This window comes from Populus euphratica, unplaced genomic scaffold (assembly GCF_000495115.2).
Source record: "Populus euphratica unplaced genomic scaffold, PopEup_1.0 scaffold594.1, whole genome shotgun sequence".
Classification (NCBI taxonomy): domain Eukaryota; kingdom Viridiplantae; phylum Streptophyta; class Magnoliopsida; order Malpighiales; family Salicaceae; genus Populus; species Populus euphratica.
In genome coordinates this window covers 131,471-145,584 of record NW_011500470.1, presented here as the reverse complement: position 1 = coordinate 145,584, position 14,114 = coordinate 131,471, and the positions used below count along the sequence as shown (strand labels likewise).

The following is a 14,114-nucleotide window of genomic DNA, read 5'->3' as shown; positions in this document are numbered from 1 at the left end:
ATATATATATATATATATATATATATATATATATATATATATATAGTTTACCTCTTTATAGATTGACCTCGATTTTGCTAGATTATTTATTACTTTAACACTCCTGCATTTAGGATAAGATATCAATTCTTTAATAGTGTTAATAGCATATAACTCTCTCTTTTCTTTTATTTCTCTATCTAGTTTGACTCTCCTTACTAGTGTTTTTAAACTTGGGTCTTGATCAACCTCGGTCTTACTAGGTTATTTATTACTTTGACACTCTTGCACTTGAGATAAGATATCAACTTTTTGATCGTGTTAATAGCAGATAACTCTCTCTTTTCTTTTATTTTGTCTCTCTAGCTTGGCTCTCCTTACTAGTGTTTTTAAACCCAACCCAAAGCCTAGGTCACTCGGGTCAACCCCATTGTTTTATAAATCAAAACGACATTGTTTTGTAAAAAAACTTTAAAACAATAGTCTACAGGTTACAACCAGGTTTTTGATTGAATCTTGTCGGGTCACCGGGTCAACCTGGTGAGTCTACTGGGTTTTTAACTACCTCTATTTTTTCATAAACCAGGCTCGGTTCCAACCCTAAGTCAGTTGGGTCCCAGGTCAACTTGGCAGGCTATGCAAGTTTGAAAACTATACTCCTTACTTCTTGTTCTGTCTCTTTATTTATAGACAAAAATGAAGCTCCTGAAACCTTTCTTGGTAAAGTGATTGTAGCATCTTAACCCTCCACCATAGTTGTATATTCTAGGCAATCATATTTGGCTTGGCCTTTTTGCACTTGTTTCTTGGTGATTTTAGAGGGACAAAGCACTTTTTTGTTTTTTTGTTGAATATGGAATATATAAGCAAGAAAAGAGAATGGTGTGTTGTTTGATGTTTTTTAGGTGGAGAGAGAAAAAGAGAAAATGATAAACAGAGATCCAACCAAAACCATGCAAAATAAAAGACAAGTTACGATAAATCCACACAAGGAAAAAGAACAATCTACAATCCATGCATTAAAACAACATCATTTCAACACATTTGCTTTTTGTTTTAGATTGGAATAAGATGATGTCAATTTGTACAAAACACATAATTTCATTTAGATTTTTTTTTTTTAAATGATGTTACTTTGACTTAGAGGAAATTTTTGGTTTGTAAAAGGTCCTACAAGTTCGCTACCTTTTTTAGTTCAGTTCTTGGATTTTTATTTATTTTTATTTTCTTGGCCAATTGGATCTTTTTATAGAATTTCTTTCAATATGTTCCCTAATTGATTTTAAAATGGTCTCTTCATATTAGTGTCTTTTTTAATTTAGTCCTTGGTTTTTCAATTTTCAACCATTTTCTCCCAATTCCATCCTTGTTTTCACTAAAATAGTCCATCAATATTGGCACATTTTTCAACTTAGTCCTTGGCTTTTCAATTTTCAATTATTTAGCCTATTTAACTGCTTTTCTCAATTTATCTTCACAATTTCAACCCTAATTCCATTTTCTTCTTTTTATATTTTATTTGTTTTTGAAATATTTTATTTTTTTCATTGAAATATTTTTTCCATTTTTATTAGGATATTTGAGAGGGGTTAAAGTTTGGGTTATGATACATTTGAAAAAAAAACAGATTAAGGATAATTTTTTATATAAAAAAAAAACTTTGATTACTTTGAAGTGCTAGTATATGTTGTAATAATTACTTGATTAGTACATACAACGGGTCAAAATAAAACTATTATCATATGAGCCAAAAACTAGTCTTTATTCACAATCAATTAACACACATCCCTTATTTAAAAATTACAAGGGAAGAGAGAACTAATAGCTATCATGGGCACTGCTTGTATAAAAGGCAATTGGAAAAGGCTAAAATATTAGTATAATTTTTGGTAGTGTTTGGGGAATCCTCAAAATCAAGGATCATTGCTTAAGCTCTCAGGAAATGTAGAGTTTACTTGAAGATATATCAAATAAAGTGACACTATGAAAACCTACAAGTGAAATGATATGGTGATGACTCATAATAATGCCCAAAAATTAACTCAATAAACATGAAGAACAAGAAGTGAAAGGCAAGTTTAGTTCTCAGAGAAACCAAAACTGAGATATTATTTTAGGTTTTTGGAATTAAAAGGTTTTCATTTGGAGAAAAACTAAATTGTTATTTTAATATAATTTTTTCATGAGTTATATCTAAATATAATTTGGTTTTAGGTTTTTTGAACTAAGAAATTCAATTTTTTTTGTGAAAAACCAAATTATTATTTTAATATAAAAAAGTATAATTTATTTTGAAAAAAAAAAGAAGTAAGAAAACCTAATAGTTAAGTGGCAAATAATTGAGTGGTTTTTTTGTCAATATTAATGTTCAAATCAAATAAAAGGACAATATATAATAGTTTAAAGATAAAAATGACCAAATATACCACAAACCTAATAGTTAAGTGGTAAAAATACCATTAAACGATTCTAGTTTATTTCTAAATCAATAATGCTTCCTAATTTTTCATATATATCCAATCAAAATTTTCAAATAAGAATATATTATTAGTTTTTTAGATCGCTTGTGATTGGATTTTTTTTCCCTCCTCTTAATAGCCTTTTTTCCAATGTTTATAGGTTTAAATCTTGAATTTAAAAAAAAAAAAAAAAGAGAGATTTCTTTTCCCTCTTAATAGCCTTGAAATTGATAGATATAGAACAAAAATAAAGTTGTTGATATAAAACTGAAACTTAATTTTATTTAATTAAAGGACATGATTATACATCACAAAATATTAATAAGCCTATCAAAACGCAACAAAAAGATTAATATATACCCGTGTTTCACATGCAACAAAAAATCATATATTTTTTAAAAAAAAACTAAAGATAAAAAATATTATGCATAGAAGAAGTTTTTTTTATGTGGATAACATACTCATAAGATTTTATTTTTACTTTGAAAAGGTTATATACATGGTATTTTGATTATTTATGAAAAGTAAATCATGCAAGCAAACTCGTTAAAAAAAAAAAACTAAAGGGTGTAACAAAATCACTCTAACACTAGAGAGAAATTATTGTATATTATAATAATGTTTCATAATGATTTCTCTCTTCTCATTTTTTGGCTATTTCTATTTTGATCTTTCTATGTCAAGTTGATTAGGGTTTCAGCTTGATGATTTATTTTAGTTGCTTAGGTACGAGATCTTGCTATGTCAAGCAAAAGCCGTGTGACAAAATAAAATGAAATTTTATTGATTTAAAATAATTAAAGTGTTGGAGACCGAATTTGAATTTATGATAAATGGTCAGCTTTTTTTTCCTAGCTAGATAAAGGACTGAATTAAAAAGACATGGGAAAGTATTTAGCCCCTCCTTTTTATAATCTTTGAATTTTGATTGCTTAATTTTTTGTTCTTTTCAAATTGGTTCTTTCACATTGAGTTTTTTAGACTAGATTTGATGGTTTGTTTAAGTTCGGTAGATATGAGAACCTTGTGATGTCGAAAAGCAATTCTAGCACTTGGTTCATAAGATGAGTTTAGCAAGATAAAATATAGTTTTATTAATTTAATTATTTTTAAATTTATGAAAAGAATTGGGACCAAAATTTGGAGTATGAAATTGAAAAACAAATCATAAATTATTTCAAATAAACAAATAATAATAAAAAAATGAGACCTAATCTGATAGAAAAAATAATTATTATAAAAATGATAAGAGAAAAACAAATTACAATCAAAAGAATAAGGACCAAAATTAATATAAAAATCAAATTATAAGAAAAAAAATTAAAAATAAAACAAAACATATAGAAATCAAAAGATTAGATGACCAAATTTGAAATAATTAACAAATAATAAGATTTTTTTTGCAACTTCTAAAAAATATATTCCATCCAAAATAAAAGAAAAACAATTTTCTTGAAACCAAATAATCTAGTTTATATAAAGGCCTTGTTTATTTATTGAAAAATAATTTCCTTTTGAAAAGTGGTTTCCATGAAAAGTAGATTTTTAAAAAGTAGATTATTTTCTAAGATTTGAGAGTGTCATGAAAAATAAATTAAAAAATATTTTTTGGTATTTGGTTATCCCATGAAAAACAAGGTGGAAAATAAGTTTTTTAATTTGTTAATATTTTTCAAATTTATGAAAAGAATTTGGACCAAAATTGATATATGAAGAAGTTGGAGTATGAAATATAAAAAATCATTATTTCAAATAAACTAATACCAATAAATAGAATGGAAATGAAATCTGATAGAAAAAAAAATTAATTAAGAAAATGATAAGATAAAAATAAATAAAAATCAAAAGAATGGGGATGAAATATTGATATAAAAATCAAATTATAAGAGACAAAATTAAAAATTAAAAATACAAAAAAATATAGCAATCAAAAGATTGAGGATAAAATTTGATATAATCAACAAATAACAAGATAATTTTCACTTTTGCAACTTTTGAAAAGTATATTCCACCTAAAATAAAATAAAAATACTTTCTTGAAAACTAAATAATCTAGTCTATAATAAAACCTTGTTTGTTTGCTGAAAAATAATTTACTTTTAGAAAGTGATTTTCATGGAAAGTAGATTCCTAAAAAGTATATTATTTTTTAAGTTTGACAATATTATGAAAAATAATTTGAAAATTCATTTTAGTGTTTGGTTATGCCATGAGAAGTCAGATGAAAAATGTTAATATTTTAATTATTTTTAAATTTATCAAAAGAATTGGGACCAAAATTGATAGATGAAAAAGTTGGAGTATGTAATTGAAAAAATAAATCATAAATTATTTCAAATAAATAAATAGCAATAAAAAAATAGGGATCAAAAGTGAAAGAAAACAAAGTTCAATTATGAAAATGATAACAAAAAATAAATAACAATAAAAAGAATAATGACCAAAATTGATATAAAAATCAAATTATAAGAGAAAAATTGAAAATAAAAATAAATGAATAATGATTCAAAACTAAATATATAGAAATCAAAAAATTGGGGATAAAATTAATATAATTAACAAATAACAAGATATTTTTTCAATTTTTTTGCATCTTCTAAAAAGAATATTTCACCCAAAATTAACAAAAAAACACTTTTCTAAAAACCATATAATCTAGTCTATATTAAGACCTTGTTTGTTTGCTGAAAAATAATATACTTTTAGAAAACAGTTTTCTTGGAAAGTATATTCCTAAAAAGTATATATTTTTATAATGTTTGGCAACATTATAAAAAATAATTTAAAAAATACTTTTCAGTATTTGGTTATACCCTGAAAAGTAAAGTAGAAAATAAATTATTAATATTTTAGTCTTTTTCAAATTTATTAAAAGAATTAGGACCAAAATTGATAAATAAAAAAGTTGGAGTATGAAATTGAAAAACAAATCATAAATTATTTCAAATAAACAAATGGAAATAAAAAGAATGAGGACTAAATGTGAAAAAAAAACAAAATTCAACTATGAAAATAATAAGAGAAAAACAAATAACAATCAAAAGAATGGGGACTAAATTGATATAAAAATCAAATTAAAAAAGAAAAATAAAAAAATAAAAAAGAATTCAAAACTCAATATATAGAAATCAAAAGATTTAGGAAAAAAATTAATATAATCAATAAGTAACAAGATTTTTTTTGTTTTGCAACTTCTAGAAAGTATATTCTACCAAAAGATAAAAGAAAAATACTTTCTTGAAAATCAAATAATCTAGTCTATACTAACGCTATGTTTGTTTGCTGAAAAATAGTATTCCCCTGGAAAGTGGATTTCATGGAAAGTAAATTCTTGAACAGTAGATAATTTTCTGATGTTTTGCAGTGTTATGAAAAATAATTTGAAAAACACTTTTTACTGTTTTATTATGCCATGAAAAGTAAGGTGGAAAATAACTTATTAATTTTTTATTAAATTTATTAAAAAAATTATGATCAAAATTGATAGATGAAAACATTGGAGTATGAAATTGAAAAAACAAATCATAAATTATTTCAAATCAACAAATATATATATAAAAAATGGTCTCCAAATTTGAAAGAAAAAAAATCAATTATGAAAATTATAAGAGAAAAACAAATAACAATCAAAAGAATGAGGACCAAAATTAATGTGAAAATCAAATTATAAAGGACAAAATGGAAAATAAAAATAAATAATAAAAAGAGATCAAAAAATAAATAAAAATGAAAAGATTGAGAGACCAAATTTGATATAATCAATAAATAACAAGATTTATTTTTATCACTTTTGGAAAGTATATTCCACTCAAAATAAAATAAAAGCACTTTTCTTAAAACCAAATAATCTAGTCTACATTAAGGCTCAGTTTGTTTTCCGGAAAATAGTTTCTTTTAGAAAATGGTTTCTACGAAAAATAGATTCCTAAAAAGTAGATTATTTTTTGATATTTGATAGTATCATAAAAAATAAGTTGAAAAATATTTTTCTGTATTTGTTTATACTATGAAAAATAAGGTAAAAAATAACTTTTAATTTTTTTCAAATTTATTAAAAGAATTGGGACAAAATTGATATATGAAAAAAAGTTAGAGTACAAAATTAAAAAATAAATTCATAAATTATTTTAAATAAACAAATAGCAAGAAAAAGAATGAGACCAAGTCTCATAGTTAAAAAAAAATTTAATTACAGAAATGATAAGAGAAAAAAATAAAAATCAAATTAACGAGGACCAAAGTCGATATAAAAACCAAATTATAGGACATAAAATTAAAAAAATTAAATAAAAAATATAAACAAATATAGCAATGAAAATATTAGGGACTAAATTTAATATAATCAATGACACGACTAAAAGATTGATGTCTTCTCCCAAGTGCAGGAGTGTCGAAGTAATAAATAACCTGGCAAGACCGTGGTCGAACCACAAGGAGGCTAATTGTATAAATTATAAATAGCAATAATACAACAATAATAATAATAATAGTAGTAGTAGTAGTAGTAATAGTAGTAGTACTAGTAGTAATAATAATACTAATAGTAATAGTAATAATAATAATAATAATAATAATAATAATACTAATAAAAAGAAGAAGGAGAAGAAGAAGAAGATGATGAGAACTTTGAAATAGAATATTAATGTAACGATTAAACAATGATAATAATAAATGTCAAGGTTAGAGGTTCCACTAATGGTATGTCAAACAAGTATAGTATAAACTCTTATTATTCAATTGGAAACCACACACAAAGGAGGTTCAAATCTGATTATAGATTGTTAACATGATTATATTAGTCATCTTATTCGATTAATGCTAATACTTGTAAATCTTGTCAAGCATTCATGATTATAACTTATGTTAATAACAAATCAAGTTCCTTTCATAGCTCAGGTGTCGGTTATACCATACAGTATGACCTATGAAAGTGCCAAGCATTTGTTGTACCAAGTGTTATACAACATAAATCAAGATTAATCATTTAACAAGCAAAGTATTAAAGAATGAACAAAATAACAAATACAAAACATGTTAGTATCAAACATTAAAGTCCATATTGAGTTTACACTATACTTATTTTTACACCATTAGTGTAACCTTTTCACCTTATATTATTAGATATATTATTATAAAATATGCTTTAGTTAAGGAGTTATTGATACTTCAAGTGCAAAATGATGATATAAAACCATGATAAAAATGCACTTTTAAGTACTAATCAATCAAAAAATAACAAGATTATTTTTAATTTTTTTCAAAAGTATATTCCATCCAAAATAAAAAAAATATTTTCCTAAAAATCAAACTAAATTTTTCATTGATTATAAAATATTTTTTATTGACTAATTTTTATAACAATAAACAAAAAACAAAACATATTAGAAAATAATTTTCAAAAAATTACTTTTTTGCAAATCACTTTTAATGAAATAAATAGTAATTAAAATTTTATGAAATAATAATTTCATGAGAAAGTCTCAAGAATATAGGTTACATAGTGATGAGAAAGAGATTTGTTACCATCACATATGAAGGTTTATCTTTATCGGCAAGAGAACATGCTTTCATGTCATCATCTATAGTATTATTGGAAAAATAATTGTATTATGAATATAATTGATTCGAGTATTAATGATTTAATGAAGGATTTTATCTTGATGTATGGACAATGTACCCATGATACCCTTACTTCTTTTTTTTTTGTTTTTGAGATTGTTGATAGCCATTCATAATAATAATAATAATAATAATAATTAGGTACAAATCTCAGTTCGTTAAGCATTTAGCAAAGACAACCCAAATCTTGTTTTTAAACAAAAACAAAGACAGCCCAAATCTTTCAAAGATTAGGCACGAAGCCTTTCTTCCTTCCTTCATCAAGAAAAGAGAGAAGATTGGGAAATATTTGGGATGTAATTGATTTTTAAAATAATTTTAATATTGAAATGTATTAAAATAATATATTTTAATTTTTAAAAATTATTTTTGAAATAATATATTAAAATAATTCAAAATATTAAAAAATAATTAATTTTTAACAAAATAATTTTTAAAATATTTTGAAAACACGGGTTACCGTGCATTTCTAAACACTCTACTTTTTTTATTATACTCTCTAGAACATAGCCAAAAATTTAAATTAAAAGCAGTCAAATTAGAAACATTATTATGAAGAGAGCCAAAATCTCATTTTGAGAGTCAAAATCTTTTTTTTTTTCAATTTTTGGGGCTAAACCTATAAATATTATTAAGGGAGCTCAAGAAAAATATTTTCTTTTAAGGGTTGCCCCTAGCCATTCCTTCCTTTACTACCATTACTACACATGAGGTTTTTTTTTTTATTGATCATTTTCTATATATTTCTCCTTATTCAATCTGAAAATAAAAAGAAATGAATTTAAAAATGATTAAAATTTTTAATTACCAAATATATGAGAATTTTGTATCAATATCAAATTGATCATCGGGTAGTGTTTAATTACTATTATATGATAGAAGAGATGAAGACAATAAAGACAAAGAAGATAATATATAAAAGAAAATAAAAATAAAATAAAATTATATTTTGTACTGAAGTAAAAGATCAAGTGATTGTCTTTATATCCTGCATAGTTATAATGGGCAAAAACATATATATATGAAAATGTATGTTTTACTCTTAATATATGTTGTTGTCAAACTTATATATTTTAAAAAATAATTTGATATTTTTTTATTAAATATTAAAATTAATAATATTTCAATAACCCTAGTTATAAAATCAGGACTGACTTGATAGTTTGACCCGAGACTTAGATTGGTTCAAGTTTAAGAAAAAATAAAAGAAGGATTGATTTGACCAAGTTCAGTAAAAAATCCAAGCCAACATGAGAAAAATCACGGGTCAACTAGACCTATGACCTGATTTTTGCTCCGGATCGACCCCCCAAGTTGAGTTTTAAAATTATGATAATAATAATTTTTATTATTACTTGTTTTAGATAGACAATTTAAAAATTGAGATTTTTTTACAACGATATTTTAGGAATAAAAAATATTATCTTTGCAAATATGTCTTTTATATACCTTCTATTTTAAAAATACATAAATTCACTCCAAAATTATTATAAAAACAAATTTATTTTTATATTTTTATCTATGTTTAGTTAACCAAATACATTTCTGTTTTTATTATGTTGATTCCTTCTATTATCTCTTGAGATCACAGTTTTGAAATCCAGCCCCGCAGGTTAACCCGGGATCCGGCCGATCATGGGCTGGAACCAAGCCAGGTTGAAGAAAAAACTAGGAAAGGAAAAACTAGACCTGGTGACCTAGCAATACCTGGTTAAAAACTCAGTTGTAATCCATTGATTTTTTTTTTTACTAAAACGATATCGTTTTGATTTTTAAAAAAAGTTGACCCGAACGACCCGATGATCCGATCAAAATCTGGAATCCGAGCCTTAGATTAGGTTGGGTCTAAAAACTATATTTGAGATATGTCTTATATGTACCTCATGTTTTGAAAGTTAATAAATTTATTCAAAAATTATATTAAAAATAAATTTATTTTTATCTTTATTTATTTAACTAGATATATTTTTATTTTCGTTATGTTGATAGCTTCTATTACATAACAATAATATTCCACCACCACCGTGCTAACCCCCCAGCACTCAATTTAACGGTAAAAAAACCCAAAACAAAATTCAAATTAATAATACAACGACAGCCAAAAAACTAGCCGTTACAAAGAGCGTCAAAAGCCTTAACGTTTCTTCCTCTCTTCAACGTCATCTATGCCCTCATTCTTTGCTCTCTCACATTGAAAAGTTCAAAGAAACAAACCCATCTCTCTCTTTCTCTCTCTCACAATCTAATACCCTAACAACTAAGAAACCCTTTATTGATTTTGGTATTTTGAAGTGATTCTTCATGGAATTGAATACCAAGAATCCAAAATCGGCCACTCCTGTAAAAGACCGTCGTGGGTTTCAATCAAAATTATCCGAGAATTCGAATCCAAACCTTTCCCATTTAAGCCTTTGTTCAAAACACACAAATTCTCCTTCAACCAAATCCCAAAAATCTGCCTCCAAGAACCCGATTTTGAATCCCAATGCCGCCATTTATTCACCCAGAAAAAAGATTAGGGAGAGAAGGTTTGTAGTGGCAAAAAAGAAATCGAAGAAGGAGACTTTGAATTCAAATTCAACAACTGTGGATTGTAAGTGCAAAGAGAGATATGGGGGCAGTGTAAAGAAGTGTTTGTGTTTGGCCTATGAGACATTAAGGGCTTCACAGGAGGAGTTCTTCAAGAACAAGAATGAAGTTGAAGAGAAAGGTGAAACACATAAAGAAAAGGCCTTTGATTATAAAGTTGCGAGAGAAGTTTCAGAGGAGGAGATAGAAGACCATTTAATGGATCAAAATCTTGATATTGAGGATAGGAAAGGATCAGATGCTCAATATTCCAGCGAAATTGAGAAATCGGGACAAATGGGTAGTTCTAAAATCAAGAGGAGGAGAAATAAATTACTTGAAGAAGCAAGACAAAGTGCACCTGACAATGGGAAGGTGAAGCATTTGGTTGAAGCCTTCGAGAAGCTTTTTACCCTACCAAATCCGAAAGAATCAGAGAAGACTGAAGAGGAGGAGATGAAGGAGAATAGAAAGAAGGCAATGCAATGGGCTTTGCCTGGATTGCAGCTTCCTAAAGTGTTGCCTGATACTGAGTTCTCTTCTTCATTTTCATTGCCAGAATTTCAGCATGCTGAGGTATCTGAGACAAACGTCTCTTCTTCTTCTTCATTCTGTCCATCTGGTTTCTTTTTGACTTCTGAGAATCTCGGTCTGGATACAAGGATTTCTATTTCCTCTTCATGGGATGGCAGTCAAGGCAGGTTAGTGATGATCGCTGAATCGATTTTATTGACCCCCACATTTGATAAATTGTTTCGTTTTTAGTTTATGTTCTAATTAGGTCTTGACTTTCTATATTTTGAAATGCCAGTAATTCTAGCAGGTCATCTAATGGAGGGGGGAGAAGCCGAAGAAATGTGAGATTTTCTTTGCCTCCTTTTAGTTTCTTGTTTGATCTATGTATGCGTATGATGTTTCAGCTGATGATTTCTGTGACCTTTTTAGAGTGCCGAGTCAGGTGCAACAACCGGGGGGAGGAGATTGAAGAAGAAGCAAATTAAAATCACAAGCCAAAAGCCATTTAAGCTTAGGACAGAAGTGCGTAACTTTTTTCTTTGCATCATGAGAGCCGATCATGGAGTGTTGACATTGTTTTGTAATGAATTACATTCTAAATTTTGTTGATTGGTTCTCATTATAGCAAAGGGGAAGACTGAAGGAAGAGGAATTCACAAAGAAGATACAAGAAATAATGACGGAAGAGGAGAAGCTGCGGATTCCTATCGCACAAGGCCTTCCTTGGACAACAGATGAAGCAGAGGTGAGTCCTTTTTTGGCAATGATTACTGCAAGATGCTTTATAAACTTGAAGACCAGTTCCGTGTGCTTTAGTCAATAGCGTGTTCTACACCTGTGATTTGAAAAAAATATATAAATAGCGTATAGAACTGAGATTAGTTGACATGTTTGTGGTCATAAGGATTATGCAATTAAGGATTAGACAAATATTTGTGTTCACAAGTTCAACGATATTCGGTTGTTCTGTCTAAATTTACATGCCTGTTTAGGAATTGAGACTTTAATCTTACATTTGTGATCATTTATTACTCACAGTGGCGTTTTCTGCAGTGCCTAATCAAACCTCCGGTGAAAGAAAACACCAGGCCCATTGACCTGAAGCTCCATAGTGATATTCGAGCTGTGGAGCGTGCTGACTTTGACCATCAGGTAATTTTCTTACTATTCTAGTAATTAGCAGCATACGAGGTTAGTGCTGATTTTAAATGTCCTCTGCTCAATTTATTCTCCTCTCATGGTTGAAAAGTGTTTATGCTTCAATGTGCGAGTAATCATGCCATTTAATGCTACCTGCTGATTCTAGCTAAATTAAACTATTATAGCACCAAGCCTTATTTGGAAGTAGCTTCATCATTTTTCTGTATTAAAATGCAATCAGGTATCTGAGAAGATGAGCTTGATTGAGCAATACAAGATGGAAAGAGAGAGGCAACAAAAGGTATATATAGAAAGAGAAGGCATGATTTTGAGGTTATGTTGTTTCATTTTTATTAAAATCTTCACATTCACTGTTGGCTCTTGTAGTTGGCAGAAGAGGAAGAGGTACGCAGATTGAGAAAGGAGCTCGTTCCAAAAGCGCAGCCTATGCCCTATTTCGACCGGCCATTCATTCCCAGAAGGTAAGGTTTACCATCCACTTTATTTATGCACATGCACGCTCTTGCAAGGCACTTCATTTCCCAATGAAGCTCGTTTAAAGTTTTAGGAGCTAGGATGGCCATTGCCTCAACTGCCTTCCCAGCCCTTTGTCATTTCTCCTGTATTGTATGCAATACTTTCAATATCGATGCCACAGACTTGAATTTGTTATTTCTCTAAAGGATTTGAATGGTTTATAGGAAATACATCTTGTTTGTGGCCTTTTAAAGCGTTCTGCTAATAATTCTTGAAACCATCGCGCATTCACAGAGTTTGGCACTTCTATTCAATTTCTTGCTTGTATATTTTACTTTAAGATCTATATTTGGCATTTTGCTCTGGATCGTAAGCTTAGATTGTACGGCTTGCACTATACCTCCTCTGCTCCTTTGCTTGATTTGTAGATTGTGGTGCTTAATAGTGTTGTTGCAAAATGGTAAAGGCTGCTTTTCTGCGTCTTCTTTGTTCTGTTTGTGTCAGCCAGTCCTAGGAACACATAAAGTATATATCATTGTTACGTGGATACCTACCCCTTTCGAGACATTTTCCAGTGCAGCTTACCGAATTGTTGTGATTTCAAGTCAATAATGACGTATTTTCTGTCATTTTTGGATTTGTTAAGGTCAATGAAGCATCCAACAATGCCGAACGAAGCAAAGCTCCGCAGACACAAGAAGATGAAGTCCTGTCAATCCTGGAACGATGTCAGCAGCTACAGTTATGATCAACAGAGCAACAAAGAAGATAGAATAGGTGGTGGTTAGGCATATTCAATTCATTCATTCATTCATTCATTCATTCCTTGTCAATTGGTATTTAATAAAATAATGTTGACCCTGGTTCTTTTTCTCCATTTTTCTTTCATCTCTTCCCAAATCTGTATAATATATAAGGCAACCAATTTTAGTTGCAGTTTTGAGAACTGTCTCTGCTTCTTGTGTGTGTACTTGTGAAAAAAATAAATAAATAAGACATGAAGTTCTCAATTCTTATTTGCCTTTTCCTTTAATACTTCCATTTCCCAATTTATTTTCATGTCTGCACCTTGATTCCGGAGATGGAAGGTCACCGGGACTAGGATAATCCCATTTTAATCTATATTTTGACCTAAAAGAATTCATCCTAGACAGCTTGTAAAACCCATTTATGATATTTAATAATTCAAAAATTAACTTTAAAATCTACAAACAACTTGAAATAAAATTATTTATGGAGTTCAGATTTATCATTTTAGGCAAGTTTAGGAGAGAACACTGGTAGTAAAGACAAACATTATCCCACCTCCATTATATGTAAATGGGAATACATAATCTCCCACTTGACATATAATGA

At 28.0% G+C, this 14,114-nt stretch overlaps 1 protein-coding gene across 1 annotated transcript; it reads left to right on the top strand.

Annotated features, from left to right (window-relative positions):
• Nucleotides 1-10,224: 10,224 nt before the first annotated feature.
• Nucleotides 10,225-13,705, top strand: LOC105114893 (uncharacterized). Its single transcript, XM_011011602.1, has 8 exons — nt 10,225-11,326; nt 11,437-11,482; nt 11,571-11,663; nt 11,767-11,886; nt 12,195-12,293; nt 12,523-12,582; nt 12,669-12,763; nt 13,405-13,705. Exons 1-8 carry the CDS (start codon nt 10,359-10,361, stop codon nt 13,544-13,546), a joined length of 1,623 nt encoding a protein of 540 aa, XP_011009904.1. The 5' UTR covers nt 10,225-10,358; the 3' UTR covers nt 13,547-13,705.
• Nucleotides 13,706-14,114: the final 409 nt, after the last annotated feature.

Coding starts and splice junctions, on each gene's coding strand:
- LOC105114893 (XM_011011602.1), top strand. CDS start 10,359: ATGGAATTGAATACCAAGAATCCAAAATCGGCCACTCCTGTAAAAGAC. Junction 11,664..11,766: donor CATTTAAGCTTAGGACAGAA/GTGCGTAACTTT, acceptor TTCTCATTATAG/CAAAGGGGAAGACTGAAGGA. Junction 12,294..12,522: donor GTGCTGACTTTGACCATCAG/GTAATTTTCTTA, acceptor AAATGCAATCAG/GTATCTGAGAAGATGAGCTT.